This window comes from Macaca nemestrina, chromosome 9, assembly GCF_043159975.1.
Source record: "Macaca nemestrina isolate mMacNem1 chromosome 9, mMacNem.hap1, whole genome shotgun sequence".
Classification (NCBI taxonomy): domain Eukaryota; kingdom Metazoa; phylum Chordata; class Mammalia; order Primates; family Cercopithecidae; genus Macaca; species Macaca nemestrina.
In genome coordinates, this window is record NC_092133.1 from 21,469,859 (window position 1) to 21,493,397 (window position 23,539).

At 39.0% G+C, this 23,539-nt stretch overlaps 1 protein-coding gene across 1 annotated transcript in view; it reads left to right on the forward strand.

Annotated features, from left to right (window-relative positions):
- LOC105466801 (glycerol-3-phosphate acyltransferase, mitochondrial) overlaps positions 1–23,539 on the forward strand; it is a 63,296-nt gene that overhangs the window by 14,591 nt on the left and 25,166 nt on the right. The window contains exons 2-6 of the mRNA XM_011715887.2: positions 15,848–15,945; positions 16,938–17,068; positions 18,147–18,269; positions 20,649–20,722; positions 22,983–23,096. Coding sequence (XP_011714189.2) covers positions 16,967–17,068; positions 18,147–18,269; positions 20,649–20,722; positions 22,983–23,096 — 413 coding nt within the window. The 5' untranslated portion in view covers positions 15,848–15,945; positions 16,938–16,966. The remainder of the gene's footprint in view (positions 1–15,847; positions 15,946–16,937; positions 17,069–18,146; positions 18,270–20,648; positions 20,723–22,982; positions 23,097–23,539) is intronic.

The window sequence follows — 23,539 nt, forward strand, 5'->3', positions numbered from 1 at the left end:
CTAACCCATTGCTTACGCATCGCCAAGCACTACTGAAACTACCTCCTTTGCCCATTGTTCTCCCATCTTCTCAAAGTTCAGCTCCTGATTCCCAGCCTAGATCCAAGGGGTGGCGAGTTGATATTTTAAGATTTATTTAACCCATATTAAGATTTATTTAACCCATATTAAGATTTATTTAACCCATTGGTTACCTATAGCAGTTACTAGGAATTCTACAATTTATGTATGTGTGCTTAATTTACACCTGTGTCCAGTGCTTTATGGAGGTGAAGTAGGAACACTGGCCCAGAAGTGAGAGCCTCTGGAGAAATAACTATGATGTGATTGATAAAGGGGGAAGGTGTTTTGTTATCTCGTAAGCAGAATCACATGTGCAAAAGGAATGGGGTGAGGGAAGTGTTGGTCTCTGTGATCCATCCAACCAGTAGTAAAACAAAATGGGGCTAGAAGAAGAAATTGCACCTTGCAATCCTAGATTATGAAAAGCCTGTTCTCTAATATCTCACTTGCATGTTGGAGATCATCCTTGTAATAAACATCAAATATTGTATGGAGTAAGATGATGATGACTGCTAGTTAGAAAAGATGTGGTGAAAACCATAGCCAAATAATCCTGCTATGCTTACTTAAGTTTTGCTTTATGTAAGGTAATTTAGGTAATTGGAAACTAGATTGATAACACTCTTTACTTTGGAGGCCTTTTCTTTTGGGAAATCTGTAAGTTAAAAGCCAAAGACAGTTACACAGAGTATGTTTAGAACACCCAAGAGAATAAATTTTCTAAAGGAAAATATTTGAGCTTTTATATGTCAGATTTCTTTAGAAGTATTCTAAAAATTCTAAATGTCTTTAGAAGTATTCTAAAAATTAGCCTTAGTTGAACTTAGATTGATCTTCCTTTCAATTATACTTAATGAGTGAGGTTCTACCTTACCTTGAACTCATTGGAAAAAGAATAATCCAATTGCCAAGTAGTTCAGCTTCTCCTCTTCAGGAAAATTCTTTCCTTTTGACAAAGACTGATTCTGAGGGAGGAACGATAAAAATAAGTCTTCTAGCCATGCCTAGTTTTTCCCTTTCAAGCCTTTTCAAGTTCCTTCTTTCAAGAGTATTGGACATATGTGTGTTTACCTCCCAGCCTCTGCTTGGCCTTGTTCTAGATCGTGGCATTCTGTTCTGTGTAGACCACCCCATACACTGGAGATCAGGGCGTCTAGTCTTCCTTGTAGTCACATGTTTCCTCTACTCTGACCCAAGGAGTGGGGTCAGGGAGAGAAGATGGGAACTCCGCTGCCTACCTTAGATGCATGCCTGCTCTAAGAGTTACAAAGTGATAAGCCCCCAAACTGTGGTTCACACATCCCTCCTTGAATGTTTTTATTCCTAAGGCTATCCTTGTTCAGGACTCTTGATAGTTATAACAGCCATGCATCCTCTCCTTTTATAAGTAGCTAATCATGTCTTATGCTTAGACATTCAACAAATAGATATTGAGCATCTGCTTTATGCCAGGTACTGTTAGGCACTAAGAATGCAGGGGAAAAGTCAAGAATGCCATTTGAGAGAGAGAGAGGGGCAGATATTAAATGATTAATTCTACAATTAAATGTTTAGTTATAATTGTGGTCATTCCTATGGGGAAGAAGCTTAAGAAAGGGGCCTGCCTTAGTCTGAAGGGTCCACAAAGTTTTTCATGAGGTCATGAGTCCCGAGCTGTGTTATGAAGCATGAGTTGGAGAGGAGATGTGGTGGGGACCACTGCAGGCAGAGCAAATGCCAGAGAAGGGCAGAGCCTGGCTTTCACGGGGAAGTGAAAGAAAGCCAGGGTGACTGGAGTCAGAGAGAGAAAGTGTACGTGGAAGGAGATGGGGGTGGTGAGATTAGCAAGGGCGGACTGAGCCAGGTATTCGACACATGTTACAGGCTTTAGTTTTTGTTCTAAAATCTGTAAGGAATATATGGAAGGATTGTAGTCAGTTGGAATGGTGACAAGGGAGAGAGATGGGGGTATCTGGCGTGGTGCATTTGGCACGCTGCGTTTTCAAATGCTCGGTCTGACTGATGCGTATGGGACGTCTGGATGGGTAGCCAGTGCAGAAATAGATGTGGGGCGTCCAGGCAGTGAGTTTTTATGCCCCCCAGTGAAGATGGTGATATTTTGGATTAGGATAGTGCAGGTGGAGAGGGAGATAAGGGGATGATGAGTTTAAAGCTATTTAAAAGGTACAATTGTTTAAGAGTTAGTGTTCTATTGGATGTAGGAAGAAGTCAAGAACTTCTAGGTTCTTCGTCTGCTGAGGAGATGGTATGAAGTGAGAATGAAGGAAGGACTTGAGCCAGCAAAACATGCCAAGAGAAAACATCTAGGTGGGTAGAAAGAAATGCAGGAGAGCATGGGGTTGTGAAAGCCAAGGGACTGCCTGGCTCTTTACACCCAGAGCCGCGACTTGCTCAGCAAGCCATCCCTACCCAATAATCTGCCGTCAGGTTATACAACAGTAGAAAGCTTGGAATGAGTCTGGGCTTGTCCACATTAGAATCTAGTCCACATTAGGATTTCTTTTCCAGACGGCAAGATGCTTTGTTTTGACTTCATTCCAGCCAGCATCTCAGCTCCCCAAGCCATCTTGGACAGCATCTTTTAAGAACCAATGGTGATTTTTAGGGAAATGGTCTTAAGCAATACTTACGAACAAAAGGTTTTCCTGAAAGACATAGCGTCTGCAGAGATGCAATTTTAAGCACAGCAAAGACAAGTTTTTATGATGTTATATAGTGTAGCCTGGCTTGTTAGAAGCTCCTAAGTCTCTTCATTCTACATTAGGATTTTGGTTTATCTCAGCCCAACCAGAACTGTCATTGATGTGGTATGATTGTCATTAGAGCTGTTCACAAATGTTTAATTATCTGGGATATATGGTAGGATTACACTTCTTTACCCAGCAAAGCAGATTAGGAGCCAGTGTACAACTTACTCCACTCTCTTTTCCAGCCTTGGCAAACACGAAGGTATCTGTCAACATGGAACCTTCCTCAGCCTGGGTTCCTCAGTGACCATTATGAGCAGAGTCCCAGAATAACCTGCTGTTGACATGTAGTATAGGCAAGAAATAAACTCTGTTGTTTCAAGACTAAGACTTTTGTTACTGTATTATAACCTAGCCCATTCTGACTGATAGAGAGTCATTCTTCCTAGAACAAAGTAACTTTAAGGGTTCATATGAGTTTCAAAAATTTTAGGACAAATTTTGCCAGGATCCAAGCTCAAAGCAACAGCATTTTCTCTTTTGTCCCCAAAGTATCTGCAAGAAGTATGTTTTCCAAGCATAAGGTTTTGGCAGCCTAGCCCTGAGATGAGGATCACCGAAGAACTAGAGCCACTTCCAAAGCAAATCCTAAAAACAATTATCATAGTGTTTTCAGACCTGGGATCTGCTAGTCCAGCTCTAACTGCCGTGTTCTTGCGTAGGCTGGCTGAATAATACAGCCCTTGTATGTTTGGGCTTTAGTATCAGGGAGACGCTGAATTCAAAGTGCGTTTCTGCCACTTTACAGATTCTGACCTCTCCTGGTGCCTCAGTTTTCCCCATCTGAAAAATGGGAGTAACAATAGTTTCTAACCCACGGGGCTGTTGAGAGGACAGGTCCATCATCTGCCTGTTTGCCCTCAGATCTATTCCCCATCCTTCCCTGCTCTACTCTAGATCTTAGGACAACGCCCCCTTGCAAACTTATTCCTCAGGCTTCCTTGAAGCTTGGGTCAGCCCCAATTGGCTGAGAGAGGATAAAAGTCATGGTGTCTCCCTCTTTCTCAGGTGGTACCTTCAGCAGTGGTGGCTCCATGGTTTTGGCTCCTCCTGGGCAGGACCCCCTCCTTGGTCCCAGTTGTAGCCTATGAGGTGATGGCTCGTGGCTCTGTCAACACCCGTCTTTGCCACTCCAGCCTGAGGCAGGGCAATGATCTTGTGTTGCTGCTGATCTCTGGGCCTCACCCTTCTCCTTTTGTCCTCTCTGCTCTTCCAGGACCTTTCTAAGTAGTTTTCTGTATTAACGTCTCACTAGTGAACTGTCTGGAAGGGGTTCTTTTTTCCTGATGGCACCATGACTGGCACAGGTGATTATTTGAGAAAATGCCTCTAAAGTACTTAGAATAGTGCTTGGCACATAGAAATTGCTCAATAAAGGGTAGCTAACAAAACGTACTTACTTTCTTCCTTACCTAGATGCTCTGCTGCCAATTCCACCCAGGCAGGCAGGCCCGTGAATACAACATAGCTCCTGAAGCATTGCCCACTTCTTCTCTCCCTGGTTGACCAAGTCCATAGACATAGGCTTCTATTTTGATTCACCCTTCTCTAATCTTACAAGGTAAAGGGTATTCACATACCTCCATGACATTTATGACACATGTCAGAATTTTATTTTGAAATTTCCAAACTTTTTACTATGGCTTACAAAGACCTGGTCTGCCTGCGTTTCCAATTCCTCCCTCTGCCATTTTCTCACTTATCCACTCCAGCCACACTGGCCTTGGTTCAGTTCTCACTCTCTGCCAAGCTCTGCCCTCCCTCCGGGCTTTGGCGTGTACTCTTCCCTCTTCTTGGAAAGGTCTGCTCTGGCCTCCTGTCTTGGCCCAGCCCTGCTCACACCCTGGCCTCAGTGTAACTCCTCTCCCGTTTTAGAAGTCCTCCCTGACCGCCTTATCCAATATTGACCGCCTCTCTTCTTCTCGGGAATGGATGCTGTTTGGATTCTTTATTGCACTTAAAAAAAATTTCATCATGATTTTAAGTTTGTTTATCTTTCTTCTTACTGTCTCCATCCCTACATACCATAGGCCATTAGACCATGAATTCCACAAGGGTAGGATCTGTGTGTGACTTCTTCATCTGTATATCTTCAGCACTTAGCAGGATGCCTGCCACAAAAAAAGGCTCTCAGTCTGTGTTATGAATGAATGGTTGAACGAATGAATACTGTATTACTCTGTCTTTAAACAGCTTATGTCAAAGTTCTCTTGCAGGGCAATAGTGATAATTTGGGGTATTCTACCCCTACTCCTTACCCTGTTGCTTGTGTTGTGTGGAAGCCAAGCAGAGGTCCTGGGTTGGCTCAGGCTGGTTACCTGCCCCATTGCACCTTGCCTGGGCTCTGCGTGGTACTCAAAGTTCCATTCCCTACGTGACATACTCAGCCACTGGGACCTTCGCTGAGGTTTCCAAGGTGCTACACTATCATTCTTCACAGTCCCCCCATCTTCACCCTTTTTTGAAGCCCTGCCACCTCCAAGCCTCTGCATCTGAAGGATCTCAGAGCTGAGCCACCATCAGACCTCTGAGTCCTGTCCCTTCTCAATGCCTGAGCCATCCTGGCCTCCACTCTTTTCTTGGACATTCTCTCCTCCCACAAGCCAGCTTGAGTCCATGAGAAAATAAAGGCCCATTTAGAATTTGTCTTCTTGGATACCAACCCCCCGAGCAGCTTCTTGTTTTTTTGCTTTTGATCACAAAAAGGCAGTTAATTGCAATTACTTAGCCTCCTTCCAGGGCTTAGGAAAGCTCAGGATTTAAACCACAGAGCCTGGCTATGCTCCTGGGAGAAGGGAAAATACCTTTCATTCCTTAAAAATGAGCAAACAGTAGTTACAAATTAAGAGACATCCAAGCTAATTTCTTAACTACTCTGCTCTGCTAGTTACCCCACGCAGGGCCCCCGTTTCCCTCTAGAATTGGTGCCCTGCCCAGTGGCACAGCTAGTGGCTGGAGGCATGGAATACTACCTAGTTCCCACCGTGCTTTCTTCCTGGGGAGCTGAACCTTGTCATGTACCCTATCTGGTGGCACATGACCAGAGAGATCTCCCAGAAGCCTGGCTGCTTACTGCCTGGCTCCAGTGTATTTGACGACCATCTTGAGAGACTGCTGCTCTAACCTGCCTCGTCACAAAGACCCTTTCCATTCTAGGATGTCTGAGTTGGACCTGGGCTTGGTGCATTCTTTGAACACTATGTCTCGTTGTAACTAACTTCAATGTCCAGGAAAATGTGCTTGTTTTCTCTTCTGTTTGGCTCTGCCCTCCTCACTCTCCCTCCTAGAAAGAGGTCCCAGGATACCTTATGCTTGAGCCCAGGAAGTTTACATGATTATAAGCCATGATGTTTGACCACAGTTCCGTCTTCTTTAAGACTTGGAAGCAAGTGTATATGTAAGAAAAAATATCACAAATATTTTAGCTTGGGAGCAATCATTTGGGACTAAGAAAATAGTTGTCTGTGTCTGTAGTGTAGGCCCACTTTTCTTGGTGAAGCATTCTGGAAGATTCTGCCTTCTCTAAAAGAAGGAAGAATATTCATTATTTGCTTCTCTGAATTATTCAGTTCTGAATTATGATTTCATAAACCAATATATATGTGATGGGTAACGCAATTAGCAATCCAAGTGTGGGGTACCGTTACAGACATTTCCAGCCAGCACCATGCTATTCCAGTCATCCTTTAACGTCTCTTATTTGAAGCTTAGTCTATTGATTGGTTTCCTGATGAGGCAGGTTTCAGTCAAAATGAAGTCCTTCTTATGCCATAAATGTGGTAAAAGTAAGTCAGAGGGGTTTCCTTTTCTTCTGGCCTAAGACCCTTTCTTCTTCTTCTTCTTCTTTTTTTTTTGATATGGAGTCTCACTCTGTTGCCCAGGCTAGAGTTCAGTGGCACGATCTAGGCTCACTGCCACCTCTGGCTCCTGGGTTCAAGTGATTCTCTTGCCTCAGCCTCCTGAGTCACTGGGATATCAGACACGTGCCACCACGCCCAGCTAATTTTTTGTATTTTTAGTAGAGAGGGGGTTTCACCATGTTGACTGGGATGGTCTCGATCTCTAGACCTTGTGAAAGACTTAAAGGCAGAATCTAAGGTCATCTTCACTGCCACCCCTCAGCATGTGATACACTGGTAGGGACTATTTCTAGACATTCTCTCTCTCTTTTATTATTTTTAAAGAATGTTTGAGTCATTCTAGCAATAAGATCCAGGCTCAAATATGATAGGAAATGCATGTATTTATTTGCAGCTATTTAATTGTGCATATTTTATTTTATCCAATGAGATCTTGAATTTCTAAAAACAGGGACTAGAGTGTATCCTCCTCACAGAGTATAGGTAGGCAGTAAAAAAGTTTTTGATTAATTGTTTAAATAAACTGGGCTTGGGATGTGTTACAATAAGGATCTAAGCTGCCCATTTCATTAAAATGAACATGCGTGGTGACAATCAGGAATGTATTTACCCAAGAGTAACGAAAGACAACATTGTAATGGCTTACACAGGTAGAGATTTGGCAAAATCCAGAGGTGTGTGTCTTGAGTTTGGACATTGAATTATGTAGCAAATGGGAGAAAAATGAAAAAGGAAGTAGTGCCAGCTGTGTCCTCTTTTACTAAGAAATAAAAACTTCTTAAGGAATCCTCAGTTTGCCTTGCTCTCAGTTCACATTGCCCAGAACTGGGTCATGTGACCTTCTTGGCTATAAGGATAGTTGCAGTATTAGGGAACAAGATGACCATAATTGGCTTAGATACCTTGATTCATTCTTTTCTCAGAGCTAGACAAGAGATCACCCTGAATATAATCAGAGGGTGGAAATACGTCTTGAACAGGTAGGTCTCAGTGACTGCCCCAAATCAGCTGGAACTAGGGAAGTGAATTCTGGAAGCCACAAGTCAATGAACTTGATGCTGATTTTTGAAACTTTTTGAAATAATGATTAAACAGGAGTAGTGTAAATATTCTAGACTATAAGCTTGAAGGGAGGAGGTATGGTGCTGTCTTGTTCAATGCTGTATCTACAATAGCATGGGTGGCATGAAGTAGATGTTCTATAAATGTATACTGAATAAATAAATAAACAATAGCAGCCCAAGGAAAAGTAGGCCATAATGAGAAGAGTATGGATCCAGTAGGAATAATTCATGCCAAGCTACTTCCTTTAAAAATTCTTGACAGAACAATCATTATATTTTATATAAGGGAATTTAATAGATACTTTATCATTGGATTCTGGCAAGTCAGTTGACAATGTCCTTACAATATTCTTGTAGAGCAATGCTATTATACATAGGTAGACCTGCAGCTACTTGAACAAATGAACCCAGGGAAGTTTGGTCAATGAATCTGGATCAGTCTGATGGGGAGCCTCTGAACAGGGACTATTAGGAAGGCAGCATGAATTATTGTCAAGAATATGAGGTTTAGTATGAGAAAGGCCTCGGTTCAAATCCCTTCTGTGCTGCTTTCTGTCTGGTTGATTTGGGCAATTTATTTAATTACTCTGAGCCCGTTTTTCTTATCTGTAAATTAAGGATCATAATATCTTGCAGCTTCATCATGAGAATGAGCCATGTTAAAATGTAGCAGGAATACTGGTCAATATGTAGGATGGCAGAACAAAGATTTTAAAATACCTTGAAAATCTGGAAAATGGCAAAACAAAACAAAATGCAGTGTACACAGAGGTACATGTGCATTACTATCACAAATGCAGGGTGTGCCCCATTTTCATAATTGGCTTAAGTATTATGATTCATTATTTTTTCAGAGTTGGCCAGGAGATTGTCCTGAACAAAATCATAGAGAGGGAAACAGAGAGCGAATAGCTTCTCTGTTGGTACAATGGGTGGGACCAGATTTTTATAGGATCTAATCAGACTCTCCTTATGAAGACAGGAAATCTAACATCTGGTAACACCACTCTGAAAATAAAAGGCAACCAGCTTGGGTAATGAAAGACTGTATTACTGTGTATATAGAATTTGTAGTGCTGTCACTCTTCTTGTTCCTATTACCAATAATGTATGTCCTCCTCTTTTTTCCTTATGAATCTGGCTAGAGGTTCATTAACTCTACTGATTTTCTCAAAGAATTAGCTTTCAGTTTCAAATGCTTTTTATTTTCCTACTTAAAAATTTTTCTGTTTTCATTGATATCTGCCCTTTATTATTTTCTGTTTTTGTTTTGCTTACTTTGGGTTTAATTTACACTTTTTTCTTAAGGCTGAATCTGAGATCAATAATTTGAGATGTTTCTTTTTTTCTAGTATAGGTGCTTTAGTACCATACATTTCTGAGTACTGTTTTAGCAACATGATATATTGTGTGTTCATTATCATTTGGTTCAAGGTACTTACTAATTTTCATTTTTATTTCTTTTTTACATCATGATTTTTTAAAAGTATGTGAGTTTCCAAATAGTTAAGGATTTTCCAAATACCTTTAAGTTAGTGGTTTCTAATTTCTACTGTGCTCAGAGTATATGTTTTACATGATTTGGATCCTTATATGTGCATTGAGACTTGTTTTATGGCCCAGAATGTGATCTATCTTGGTGGATGTTCTGTGCACACTTGAATGTTTATTCTCCTGTTATTGGGTGGAGTGTTCTATAAATGTCAATTAGACCAAGTTGGGTTTATAGTATTGCACAAGCCTTTTACATCTTTATTAATTTTTTACCCACAGTTCTATTAGTTATTGGGGAAGGGATATTGAAATGGCTGACTACAATTGTAGATTTTTAAAATTTTTTCTTGCAATTCGATTAGTTTTTGATTTATGTGTTTTGAAGTGCTGTATCAGAGGAATAAATATGTAGAATCGGTTTGTCCTCATTATGAATTGACCCTTTTATCATTATAAAATGATCCTCTATATTTCTGATAATATTCTTTGTATTGAAATTATGTTATTAATATAACCACCTATATTTCTTTTGATTAGCATTAGTATAGCATACTGTTTTCTAACCTTTTACTTTTATTTGTCTTAATATTTAAAGTAAGTTTTTAAATAGGTAGCGTATCATTGGATCTTCATTTTCTTTCCAATCTGACGATATCTGCCTTTTCATTAGGGTGAATACTTATATGAGCTTAAATCTATCATCTTGCCATGTATTTTCTCTTTATTCTATATATTCTTTTTTTTTCTCCCCCATCATTTACTGCCTTCTTTTGAATTCATTAAACATTTTAAAAATTCAACTTAAGCTTCTTTGTTGGTGTGTTAACAATAACTCTTAGTTTTGCTTTCATAATAGTTGCTTTAGGAGTTAAAGTATACATCTTTAACTTATTACAGTTTACCTTCAAGTATATTATACCACTTAGTGCATAAGATAAGAATCTTACAACGGAATACTTCTCTCTTCCCGGACTTTGTGCTGTTGTCATCATACATTTTATTTCTACATATGTTATAAGCCCCACAAAATATTGTTTTTGTTTGTGCATTAAGCAATTATCTTTTAAAAGGGTTTTAATGACTGACATGGTGGCTCACTCTTATAATCCCAGCACTTTGGGAGGTCAAGGCAGGCGGATCACTTGAGGTCAGGAGATCGAGACCGGCCTGGGCAACATGGTGAAACCCCAACTCTACTAAACATACAGAAAAAAATTAGCTGTGCATTGTGGTGGGTGCCTGTAATCCCAGCTACTCGGGAGGCTAAGGTATGAGAATTGCTTGAACCTGTGAGGAGGTTTCAGTGAGCCGAGATCACGCCACTGTACCACTGCACTCCAGCCTGGGTGACAGAGTAAGATTCTATCTCAAAAATAAAATAAAATAAATTAAAATAAAAGGGTTTTAAAAATAAGAAAAATCATTTACCTACATATTTATGGTTTCTTAAGCTCTAATTCCTTTGCATAGATTCAGAATTCCATCTGATAGCATTTTTTTTTTTTTTTTTTTTTTTTTTTTTTTGCCTGAAAGACTTTCTTTAACATTGCTTACAGAACTAGCCTGCTGGTGATGAATTCTTTTGGCAATTTGATGTCAAAATATGTTTATTTTGTTTTATTTTGATATATATATATAAAGCATATAAAATGTACATATTATATATTAATATAAAAGAACTCTTGAGTGATAGATTCTTCATTCAGTACTTCAGATACTGCTCCACCACCTTCTGGTTTGCATTTTTCTGATGTGAAATCTGCTGTCATTCTTATCTGTGTTCCTCTGTACAGTAATGTGTATATATATATATATATTTTATCTCTGATAGCTTTTAAGATTTTCTCTTTATCAGTGGTCGTAGGCATTTTGATCGTGATGTTTCTTGGTATGGTTTTATTCATGTTTCTACTGAGTTTGTTGAGCTCTTTGGGTTTATGAGTTTATAGTTTTGGTCAAATTTGGAAAGTTTTCATCAATTATTCCTTCAAATACTTTTTTCTGTCCTCCCTAATCTATTCTTATGTCATATTTCTCATTTTCTTCAGGGACTACAATTGCATGTATACTAGGCTCACTGATACTCTTTTACTTTCAGTATTTTTCTTCCTTCAGTGTTCCATTTTGGATAGTTTCTATCACAATGCTTTCAAGTCTGTTTATTTATTTATTTAATTTATTTTTTTTGAGACGGTGTTTCGCTCTGTCACCCAGGCTGGAGTGCAGTGGCAGGATCTCGGCTCACAGCAGGCTCCACCTCCCGGGTTCACGCCATTCTCCTGCCTTATCCTCCCGTCAAGTTTTTTACTGTTTCTTTTTTAGTAATGTCTAACCTATTAATCCCGTGTGTGTGTGTGTGTGTGTGTGTGTGTGTGTGTGTGTGTGTGTGTGTGTGTGTGTGTTAGGGTGCTAAAAATCTCAGATAGTGGTTTTATTATCTCCTAGATGTTTGTGTCTTTTTTTTTTTTTTTTAAGATTGTTCACATCTCTACTTCCCATGCTCAGTTTATTTTTTCTACTTGTTGAACACATTGAATACAGTCATAATTACTTTCTTAATGTCTTTGTTCTCTTATTTTATCTGTCATTTCTGGGATGCTTTCAATTCATTGATTTTTTTTTCTCATTACTTTCCTGCTTCTTTTTGCATGCCTGATAATTCTGATTGGATTCCAGATGTTGCAAATTTTACCTTATTAGGTGTTGGTTATTTTTAATTTCCTGTAAATATTCTTGTGCTTTGCTCTCAGACACTTTGTTCTTAAAAACAGCTTAATCCTTTGGTAGCTGGCTTTTAAGATTTCTTAGATAGAATCAGAGTAGCTTTTACATTAGGGCTACTTTTGCCCCACTACTGAAGCAAAACCATTTGAATTGTGAATTATGAGGTCTTCCAGTGTGGGTGCCAGGATCAGGCACTATTTCTGGTCCTGTAGGTTCAGCTGGGTACCTTTCTACTCTGCCTTGTGGGAGCAGAATTAATTTCCTACCCTGTGCAAGCTTTAGTACTTGCTCTCTCTTTTGTTCATACATGATTATTTCCTGCCCTTAGGTAGCTTCCTCACACACCTGCTCTAATAAGCAGAAGACTGGAGTGAGATCTGTTGTAGATCTCCACAGCTCCTTCTTTCTCTGTGTAGCTTTCTCCTTGCTGATACACAACTCTCAGTTCCAGCTGCTTTGGCTTCCCTGCTCTCCCAGTTCCATCTCCTCAACTCAGGGAGTCTGCCTAGCTCTTTTGTGCTGCTCCCTCTAGTTAGTAAATCAAGGCAATCATAGGGCCACCTCATTTGTTTTCCCTCCTCAAGGACCACTGTCCAGCACAATGTTTAAAAGTCATTGTCTTATAAACGCCTGCTTGTTTTTGTTTTTAGTTGTTTTAGGCAGGAGAGTAAATTCAGTCCTGTTGCTCCATCTTAGCTGGCTAGACTGGATTGCTATAAATGACTGTGGCTCTCTTCATAAAACAGATTGCCAAGGGTGTCACCTGTTTCCAAAACAATTGTTAAGTAACATGAAACACCTGACATTGCAACGTACATCAGCTTCTCAGTAACGACTGTGCAACAAACAGGCATTACCGAAGAGTGGCCTATGAATGAATTTTATGTAAGATGATCCATTTTCCCCTTTGGCTTACATTTTAAAACTCCTGTGGTATTCTCTCTAGTGAATTTGTTGTTACTTTCTCTATAGTAGTTACTTCAAACCCTAATACTTTCCCCTATTTTCTCCCTTCTTTCTTTTTTTCCTTGTCATGGGCCAATAACCTGTATACAAAATTTCATAATGTTTTGGGGTTAAAATTCATCTTTCTCTAGTTAGCATAAAGTGCTTGAGTATTTAAGTGTGTGCTTATTGCTAAGATTATGTGTGTGGGTTGAATAAAGACAGGGTCTTTGACCTCAAGAAGCTCAAAATCTTTTAAAAAATATGAATATAAACTCCCATTGTTTTTGATTGTTGCAAAAGAGGAGAACATTTGCATTTTGGGGTGGATTTATACACCGAGGCATAAGAAAGTTCAAGATTTATACACAGAGGCATGAAAAATTCAAGAGAAGGATTTTTTTTTTTATTGTTCCTTAGCCCCAATAAGTACTGAGTGCTTACTATACAACAAGAGACTTTGGTGTTAACTAAGAGACTGAGGCAAGTCACTGACATAATGTGTTTGTAATCTTCTAGAAGACTTGACAGAAATTGAGAAAGATCCAAGGTGTGGTATTGTAGTATATATTTGAGATGTCACAGGAGAGTGTGGTTATTGAGGGCTGGAGAGATTAGGGAAGGCTTGAAGAACTAGTTCAGGAAGGAACTGTGGAGTTTCAGGGAGAACTGTATAAGCAGAATTAAGAGGATGAGTGCCCATGGCTTGTCTAAGAACAACCAGAGAGGAAGTAAAAGGCTTCTGCTGGAGAAGAGGGAATAGCAGAGGCCTCTCTGTGGAGGCCTTATTGTGTTCCAGGCTCAGGCATTTGTCCTATGAGGGGCTGTAGATGATTTTTTTCCAGGTGGATATGCACGAAGATTTGTATTGAATAGGGGATTAGGATTAGTGAGTATATGAGGGACAAGGACTGGCAGCAGAGGCTTGAGGGAAGGGCATATGCCTTAATCATCTTTGTATTCCCAGATCCTAGTTCATACTTAATGTTTGTTGCTTGAGTGCATGTAAAAGTTTATTTATTATATTTCGAGACAGGGTCTCGTTGCCCACGCTGGAGTGCAGTGGTGTAATTTTGGCTCACTGCAACCCCTTGCCTACCAGACTCCAGCAATCCTCCCACCTCAGCCTCCTGAGCAGCTGGGACTATAGGTGTGTGCCACCACCCCCCGGATAAAAAAGGTTATTTTTCCTTCTAAATTGTTAATGCTCTTGATAATCATTGGCCTTGCCAATGGCATGACAAGTATTGTGAAAGAACTTCATGGTCAGTGTTATTTTGTTCCAAGGGCTAAAGGTAGGCCAACTTCAACTCAGACTCCTTCAAGTCATTTTTTAAAAATTATATTTTAAATTAACTAAATAGTTGCATATATTTAGGGGGTACAAATCAATGTTATGACTTAATACAATGTGGAATAACTGAATCAAGCTAATTGACATATCCACCTCAGATATTCCTGTTTTTGTGGTGAGAACTTTTGAAATGTACTCTTAGCGATTTTGAATTGTATAATACATTATTTACTATGTTCACTATGGTGTGCAACATATAGTCCAAAGGGGGAAAAAAGTCCTTATTTCTCCTAACTCAGGCTTTTTATCCTACAAACCTTATTTGCTTCTTTACGTATCTCATTCTCCTCCTTAAAGGAAAAGGCACTCAGCCACTTTTGTAGAAATTACACAGCATGGCCATTTGCAATCCCTGCCTCTCCCATTCGTAATAAATCCTACATAGTCTTACAGATCTCATAAAAATTCAGACCACACACATAACCTGATAGCCCACGCGCACATTCCCAACAAAGCCTGGAAGAGGGACAAGCTCCCAGATAAGCTGAATTCACACAAAGCAGAATCAGGTACCCACACACACTCACACACGCATGGCCTAGGCAGTGTAACCATCTGTCCAGGCGCTCACACACTATCTTTAGCCACACACAGGCACGCACAGTCGAGTACACACATTTCACCCTCGGATCCACGCACGCTCCCCGAGACCCGCAGGCCGGGCCCTGCCCCCGGCGCTGGCTCGCCGGTGGCCTGCGTCAATTCCACGCGCCGGTTGCGTCATCATGGTGCGCCATTGCAGCAGGCATTGGCCGGGACTTGAAGTGCGGGGTGCTGCAGCAGCCGAAGCCGGAGCTGCTAGGGTGCGAACTGCGAGAGCAGGTGTGGGCTGCGAGAGGCTGCTCTGGCCGGGAGCGCCGGGACAAGTGCGTGGAGCTGGTGCGGGTCCTGCAAGTTGCTGGGGCAGTCGTGTCCCCTTTTCCCCGACCCCCGAGCTCCGGGCTTCTCCCTGAGAAATGGGTCGGGCTCGTGCAGGGGTGGGGGCAGGATTCATCTCTCCTAGGGGGACCAGACTGGGGCATGGGTTCCTCTGGGTTGGAAGGAGTCCTTATGGACTCAGTCCCCTAAGCATCTGCACGCGCGGAGGCGCCGCCAGCCAGCCCGCTTGGGTCCCTGGGGGACACTGAGGCAGCAAGGGGTGCTCTGAAAGGAGCCGGTATGCTGGAGATAATGACAGCGTCACCATTGATTGGACTGAGCGCTCACTGTGTGTTACACACTGTTTTAGACCCTTTGTTTATGTTATTCAGTCCTCTCAGCAACCCAGGAGGTAAGAGCTATCATTCTGCCCATTTTCCAGATGGGAAAACCAAGGCATAGAAGTTAACCAGCTTATGGTAATAAAACAATCACACAGATGGTAAGCAGTGGAAGATTTAAACCTCAGAGCCGGTCTTCCAGCCTCTGTCCTTTTCAGATCCTCCAGTCAGCTTCCCTCAGCGCATGCTGGCTGGTGCCTCTGCGATATTGCTTCTTTATTACTCCTTGACCTTGAGCGAACTGTGGGGAGGGAGGAAGTGCAAAACGTGGACCTCCTATTGGCACAAGCGAGCCTCTTTGTCCTCTCCTCATCCCTTCTTCACTTCGTTTTCTCAGGCAGCAGCGGCTCCCCTGTTGTATGGACATTCTGCACCCGAAACTGATAGCTGAGTCCTGAAGTTTTATGTTATGAAACAGAAGAACTTTCATCCCAGGTGCATTGGTTTATTCTCTCCCCTAGCCTGTTATGTTAGATAGTACTTATGTTAAATTGTTAAGGACATAGGTGGTTATGCCGAGAATAGCAGTGACTGGAGCAAACCCATGTGGGGATTGTAAAGAGATTGGAATATGCCTTCCAAAGGAACACTATTAATCTAGACATGACTTTTCAGGATGTTAAAGGAATAATTTTAGGCCAGGTGAGAAACAGGCAAAATCAAAAATAATTTAAGGCTAGAGACTATGTTTGAAAGTTTTTCTATTTGGGGTTAATATCTATTTTAGGAGTTTACTCTTAGTGAACCTTTTTCCTTAGGGTGGAAAAAAGCTTATCGAAAAGGATGAAAACTTATACATCAGATATTTCAAAATAGTGTGCTTTTCTTTCAGAGCTTTGTAGCTTTGTATTACCTTTGTATTAAAAGTGAAAATGTTTCTTTTAGGACATCACAAGAAAATTAAAATCTTAATTCAATTTAAGTAGGGGAACTTAAGGGGTGCCCTAATTGCCTTAATTAAATAAACATGCCTTCATTCTGCCAGGAACTATTCAATTATTAACAAAAACGAAATAAAAATAAGCTCTTATTTTCACTTGCAAATGACTGTTCATAGCTATTTTGTTTGGATACAATTCATAGCTATTTTGTTTGGAAACCATTTTGTTTGGATACTATATTTTGTTTGGATACTATTCGTAGCTGTTTTGTGTGTATACAAAGGATACAATGTTGTATCCTTATATATTCAGGAAGTCTTAGAATGCAAATGCTGATTTTTTTTTTTTTTTCTAGTCAGGGCCGCCTAACTGTGTTCATATAAACACATCAAAGTCAGTTTTTACCTTGTGACTCAACATGGTAGAAGTCTATCAGTTCATTTGCTATCCCATTATGGAGCAAAGTAATGTAGAAATCAGAATTTTGAGTTCTGGTATTTACTCTTTTGATTCCTTGTTAATTTAAGTGGTACTTATTTTTTATAGCACATGATTTGGGAATTACACTTTGTGACATGGATGAATCTGCACTGACCCTTGGTACAATAGATGTTTCTTATCTGCCGAATTCATCAGAATACAGTGTTGGTCGATGTAAGCACACAAGTGAGGAATGGGTAAGTTTAGGATAGCGTTAAAAGCATTCAGGCTAAAAATGTTCACTTCAGTGGTGTTTGTGAAGGTGCACATACTGGCAGCAACATAATATCACGTCGCGATTAATAGCTACAGAAACTGGTTAAGTTTATGAAGCCTAATAAAAATTTTTATGGCATTATATTGGGAAGAAAAAATGGTTAGGAAATTAATGTACACTGATGATGTTAGAAAATGAAACAATCATTTTGCATAGGAAAAAAAGTAGTAGTTTTGGGTCTTTTTTTCTTTCTTTCTCTTGGTATGTACTTTCCATGAGTTATACTTAAAAAGCATGAATTTTATAATAGAAATAAACTTTAAAAAATTAAAAATAGGAATGTATAGTATGAATTCAATCCAAAAGGCATACATTTTCTTGGATTGTTTTTCTTATTTCAGTATAACATGATGTATTTTAAATATTATCTCAATTGTCTTTATATAAAAAATAGTGGGGTTTTTTTTTCTTGCTTAATTTTGAGAATGTTATATCTGTATAACAGAGATTTGAGCAACTGAGCTCAAAGTTAAGCATTTTTAGAATAGAAGAGCAAGGTTTGACCCTAATTGAACAGCATAGCTATAATTTAAATTCTGGTCTTTAAGTTCCCTTTATAAGATAAAGGAATGTTATATAAGTTTACCTTTTTTTCCAAATTTAAAGTAAAATTATAAAAACTTGCTCACTATGTAAGGCCTTCATGTTCTGTAGTGGGACTGTGTGATTTAAAAGGGGGTAAGGTTAATTGTTATACTAGAGATCCCGGAGTCTGAATTTATTTATCTTGCTATCAGAAATCTGTTTGACCTTCTACAATTTAGTTTTTAAATTTTTGAATACTGCTTTCAGTGTGTAGCTGTTACTATGCTTGGGTGCTCAACGTTTGCTTATGTGGTAAGCTTTTATCCAAGTGTTGATCATGGAGGGAGTACTTAAATGAAAATCACTCCGAATATGCCAGAAGTTTTTCTTCTGTCCAAAATAGTTTTTGAGATCAAGTAGACAAGTATTCTCTTGCCATTTATAAACTATTTTTTTTCCTTAATATTTGTCAGGGTGAGTGTGGTTTTAGACCTACTGTCTTCAGATCTGCAACTTTAAAATGGAAAGAAAGCCTAATGAGTCGGAAAAGGCCATTTGTTGGAAGATGTTGTTACTCCTGCACTCCCCAGAGCTGGGTAAGAACCTTACTGCTTATGGACCTTAATACTCAGCATAAAATATGATTTCCAACTTTGTAGTAGGCGGTCTTATTGGACTAAATTCACTTTCAGAACAGAGACCCATGTTTATGAACTAAATATTTCAAGTAAAGATGTTGACACACTTTTTGTTTCCATTCATTTATTCAGTAAATATTGGTCCCATAATTGATACCGGGTAACATTCTAGTTCTTTTGAGGTTTTAGTAGGATTTTAAGGGGGAGAGTAGATCTTACTTTCAGTTAAGTCTTCAAAGGAGTTAGTGGGAACCTTCATGAACTTTTAGTTGTTGAACTTTAGCACTTAACATTAAAATCCTAGCAAGATAAGAAAGAGATAATGGGACAGAGTAAGAAGTTAAAGCTGTGACTTTGCTCTGAGCCTTTGCTAATGGAAGGTGTCTGTTGACTTTGTGATAGTGAAGGATTGTCACTAAAATGTTAGAATGAAGATTTAAGAGAGTGTATATGGGTTTGTTGATTGTATTTTGGTGAAAAAACACAAGCCATGCAATATCTTTTGCATTACAGTGTAGTCTTTGAGAAGAGTTGAGTGGGTGAGAGGTATGTTTTCGGTGGTAGTTGAAGAGAAGGACAAGTTAGCACAGGAACATAGAATTTCATGTGGTTGTGTTCGAAGGCAGTAGAATTGCCTTTTAAAAGTCATTTCTTGATGTTAAGCTTTCTCTGGGATCCAGTTACCAGGATGTAGAAATTCTGCCGTTTAAGTGCCTGCCGTTTATAGCTGTGGCTAGGTAATTGTGCTGTGTGAATTTTCTGCTCAAGGTTGGCTTGGCAGAAAGTAGAATTCTGAGTCTGATCTAAAGGGATTTACTAACATGGGAGAGATTTGTGTGGAACCCAAGCAGTTTATGTTAAATGTTCAGGTCTGCTGAAGAACGTCTTGTTATAAATATTGCTTCTTTTAAACCACAAGTACTTTGTTGCAAGAATTTGGTAGAATTCAAGGATCACAGAAATTTCTGGCCTAGGAGTAAGGCTAGTTCAGATTAATAGGCCACTTGAAATCAAGATTTAAACAGAATGTCATTTTCTTTTTAAATCTGATATCTAGTCTGATTCTAATTTTGAATGCTTAAAACAATAACTGCAAAGTGTTCTTAAGTCAGAGGCTATATTTGGTGGTGGTGATGGTTTGGAGTAAGGGTAGATGGTACAACAGACAAGTGATTTTTGCCCTACTAGAGTACCTGATGGAGTTGAACTTGATCTTGAATTACTTCCATGACAGGATCATTTAAAATAATTTGCTTAAAAAAGTTTTTTTTGGTAACTTTATGATATTTGCTATCTTTTCTCTGAAATCCTATTTTCCTTTCCTTTAAAGAGATTACAGTTAAGTGTTTTTATATTTTTTATTGAGGGAACACTGTGCTTTTTCAGCATTTGAGTGTGGAACAGTTACTTTTTTGCCCATATTGATAAAACTATAGACTGTCTTTTCAGCAAAGCTATCTCTGGATTATCTTTCAAGATCACATGTAAAGATGGTGACCAGTAGACATGCGATTTCTCATTAAGTGGACAGTTATTTGGGTGTAATAGAAAGACCATACTCTTTAAATCAAGACATAAGATTGAATCCTAAACCTCTGCCAGCCTTAGTTTCTCACCTAGAAAATGGTGATAACTCTTATGTGTCAGGATTTTTGGGAGATTTAGTAAGCAACAATAACTGCATGGTCCTTAGCATGGTCTTTGTATTTTGGGAAACCTGAAATCTCTGATATTCTTGTAGCTTCACTTCTTTCAGGGTGGAGATGAGGAGTCAAGCAGGAAGGGGTACTATTTCCTTTGGTTTTAAGGTGTTTTTTTTTGTTTGTCGGTTTTTTGTTTGTTTGTTTTGAGACGGAGTCTTGCTTTGTCACCCAGGCTAGAGTACAATGGCATTGTGTTGGCTCACTGCAACCTCCGTCTCCTAGGTTCAAGCAATTCTCCTGCCTTAGCCTCCCAAGTAGCTGGGATTACAGGTGCCCACCACCACGCCCAGCTAATTTTTATATTTTTAGTAGAGATGGAATTTCACCATGTTGGCCAGGTTGATCTCAAACTGCTGACCTTAGGTGATCTGCCTGTCTCAGCCTCCCAAAGTGCTGGGATTACAGGTGTGAGCCACTGCACCGGGCTGGTTTTAAGATTTTAAAGATTAGTTTTGAGTTTATGACTTTCTTTGAAGGCTAAAAAGTACTTTTCAATAAAACTTTTTTCTTCACTTAGATTTTTGTGGCAATGTCTGTTTTTATGCTTGATATTAAAGTCGTCAAGAACTTGTAATGAGAGCTCTTCATCAATCTAGTTGTTTATTTATGTCTACATTTACTTTGTTTTATATAGGACAGATTTTTCAACCCCAGTATCCCGTCTTTGGGTTTGCGGAATGTTATTTATATCAATGAAACTCACACAAGGTAAAAATAAATTTCTTGTGTTTTTAATACATCTCAAAAGAAAAACTTCATAATAATCAGTTAATACACTTTAAGCTGAGTTGCTTTGCGTTATTGAGAGTTAATGGAATATGAGTTTCTGACACAAGAGACAGACATTATCTGAAAATTGGAAGCAGTATAGCCACAGAGAGAACTATTACTGTTACCACTTGTGTACTTAAAAATATTTTCAGGGGAGTGTAGATGTCACTTCTTTGACTTATATTGATTTTGCATATGAAGTATGCCAAAATGTGGGAAACATTTGTCTGAGGAGACTGGTAGGTTTGAATCTCTTATGATTTATTATGACTATTTAATACTTTAAAAAAAGTATAAATTACTGAAATCTGCCCAATCTGTAGGGTGTTAGAAGACATTTTCTGTATTGAGCAGATGTTGTTTGAGTTATTGTTTACCCAAGACTTGACTTAGAATTCTTAAAATCTCTAGGCGTATGGGGATAGGCTTGTAAGCACCAGGGTGAGAGAAAAAGGTCTTTGTTTTATCTGACTCTAGGCCAGGGAACAAGGAAGGAGGGTCGAAAGGTTGTGTGAGTGTCTGTGAGGCAAGAGAATCAGTAGCCAAATGCTAGCAGTCCTTGTAATTCTAAAAATAGATACCTGGAGTAGGCAGGCAGATAGGCTCAGATGATGAGAAATACTTGAAATTCTATGAAAATTAGTGCAAGAAATCAACTGCTTGAAGCCCTTATATTACTTCTCATAATTTGATGATTAGATCAAATATGAGAATGATAATACTTGCATATATAGTAAACTTTAAAAAATAGAACTGAGGTCTAAGACGAGCAGATCATTCCCAGGCTGCTGGTCTCTCTCCCTTTTTTAAATGTATGTTTAAATTTAAATTTAAAAAAGAGGGGAGAGACTTTGGTCCATTGAATTTTTTTTTATAAGATGATAAGATCCTAAGAAAAGGGATCTCATAGAGTCTTCCTTATCTAAGTAGATATTTTATATAGAAAGCCAAGAGGTTTGTTTCTTGCCCTCAATTAGAGACAGTTAAGGAAAATTGCGTTTGCCGTGATGACTAAGCAGTATGAAACTATTCAGTGAAATAAGCTGCATGTTCAGCTATTTAGTTCTTCTGTATATTAAATGAAGCAAAGCCTAAAACATTTTTACACATTCACGTACAGAGTCACACACTCGGTCACTGTCACACTCATGCACATGTGCATACACACACACAATTCTTTCAGTCAGTTGCAAAGGGATTACATAGAGAGCTTGGACTTTGTACATTCCAATAATATTTCTGAAAATGTTGGCTGAAGGAAGAGTTTAGGATTAATGTTTAATATATTGGGCCAGATTTTTGGAAGATTTAGACAAAGGAGGAAGAAAAAGAGAATGGCAGGAAGGAGAGGTGAAGAAATAAGTCATTCATAAACAGTTCTCTCTCAAGTTACTTTTTCTTTGCCCAGAATTGAGGGCATTCTGGGTCTTTTCAGAGTTAATGAATTGATAATGCGATATCATGTAATCATTACAAATGGTTTCAAATTATTACATAATGAAAGCTTGTAGCATTCTTATTCTGAAACTTGTCTCTCCATCCTCCCATCTAAATACCTCATAGTAATTTGTAACTGACAGGAATATATTCTATCCCTCAGGTATATTTAAAATGTGAAGGGGAAAAAAAGTGAAAAATTCTGGCTTTGTTAGCCCAGAGTACAGACATTTAGATCATGCTTGACTACTTTCAGCTGATCAGCCTTGTCAATTCAATTAGTCAGCAATTATCTTAGGAAAAAACAAAAACTATAACAATAACAAAAAATTAGCCTTTAATCATAGGAAAAGACTTCTAAATTTATCTTTTATAGCCCATAGCTATAATTATAAACTGTATGGTTTATTAGAATAGATATAGCTTATATATAGCATTAAACATTTTTGCCTTTTTAATGGTATTAATAAACCCAGATGTTCTTATTTCATTTTTGTTTTCATATTAGGGTTATTCAGCACAGTAACACTATTCAAACGTTAATACACAAATTCCAAGTTTCAATTTTAGCTGAGAGTACGTGAATAAAATTGGCTGCACAACATTCTGAACTACTAAGGAGAATTTGCTGTAGGAGAACCCTAAATCTCAGAAATGGATGACATTAGGCTTTGTTTTTATGGGTGGAAAGTTAGTTTATGATTTAAACAACTTGTTTTAGATTTACCTCTAATACTTCTCTGCTAAATCATTTTCACAGACACCGGGGATGGCTTGCAAGACGCCTTTCTTATGTTCTTTTTATTCAAGAGCGAGATGTGCATAAGGGCATGTTTGCCACCAATGTGACTGAAAATGTGCTGAACAGCAGTAGGTAAGGGCAGGACACAGGTGTAAAGGTGGGAAATGGCAGGGATGGGCGGTAGGAGTGGGAGGGGGAAGTAATTCTCCTTAGTAACCTTTAGTTTCTCTGGGACTGTGTCTCAAGAAGTGTTCACATTTCCAAACATTAAATGTTAAGCTCCAAAGGAAACTAAAGAAGGGCAGGCAATAGGTGCTTTGGTGACAGTGCCATGTGGGAATAGCAGTCTTGTGTTATGGATTAATAATCAAATGGGTTTCTAAAACATGAAAGGCAAATAGAAGTTCAGAGATGCACATATTTCTAGAATTCTCTGTTTTCTGTAATATAAATGTTGGAGACATTGAATTTCCTATTTTATAGCCAAAAGAGAAGTGAATTTGATATTTTTGCCAGTTACTGAGTACCTAGGTACAAATTCTTATACTAGAAAGTCATTGCTAGAAATCTTAACA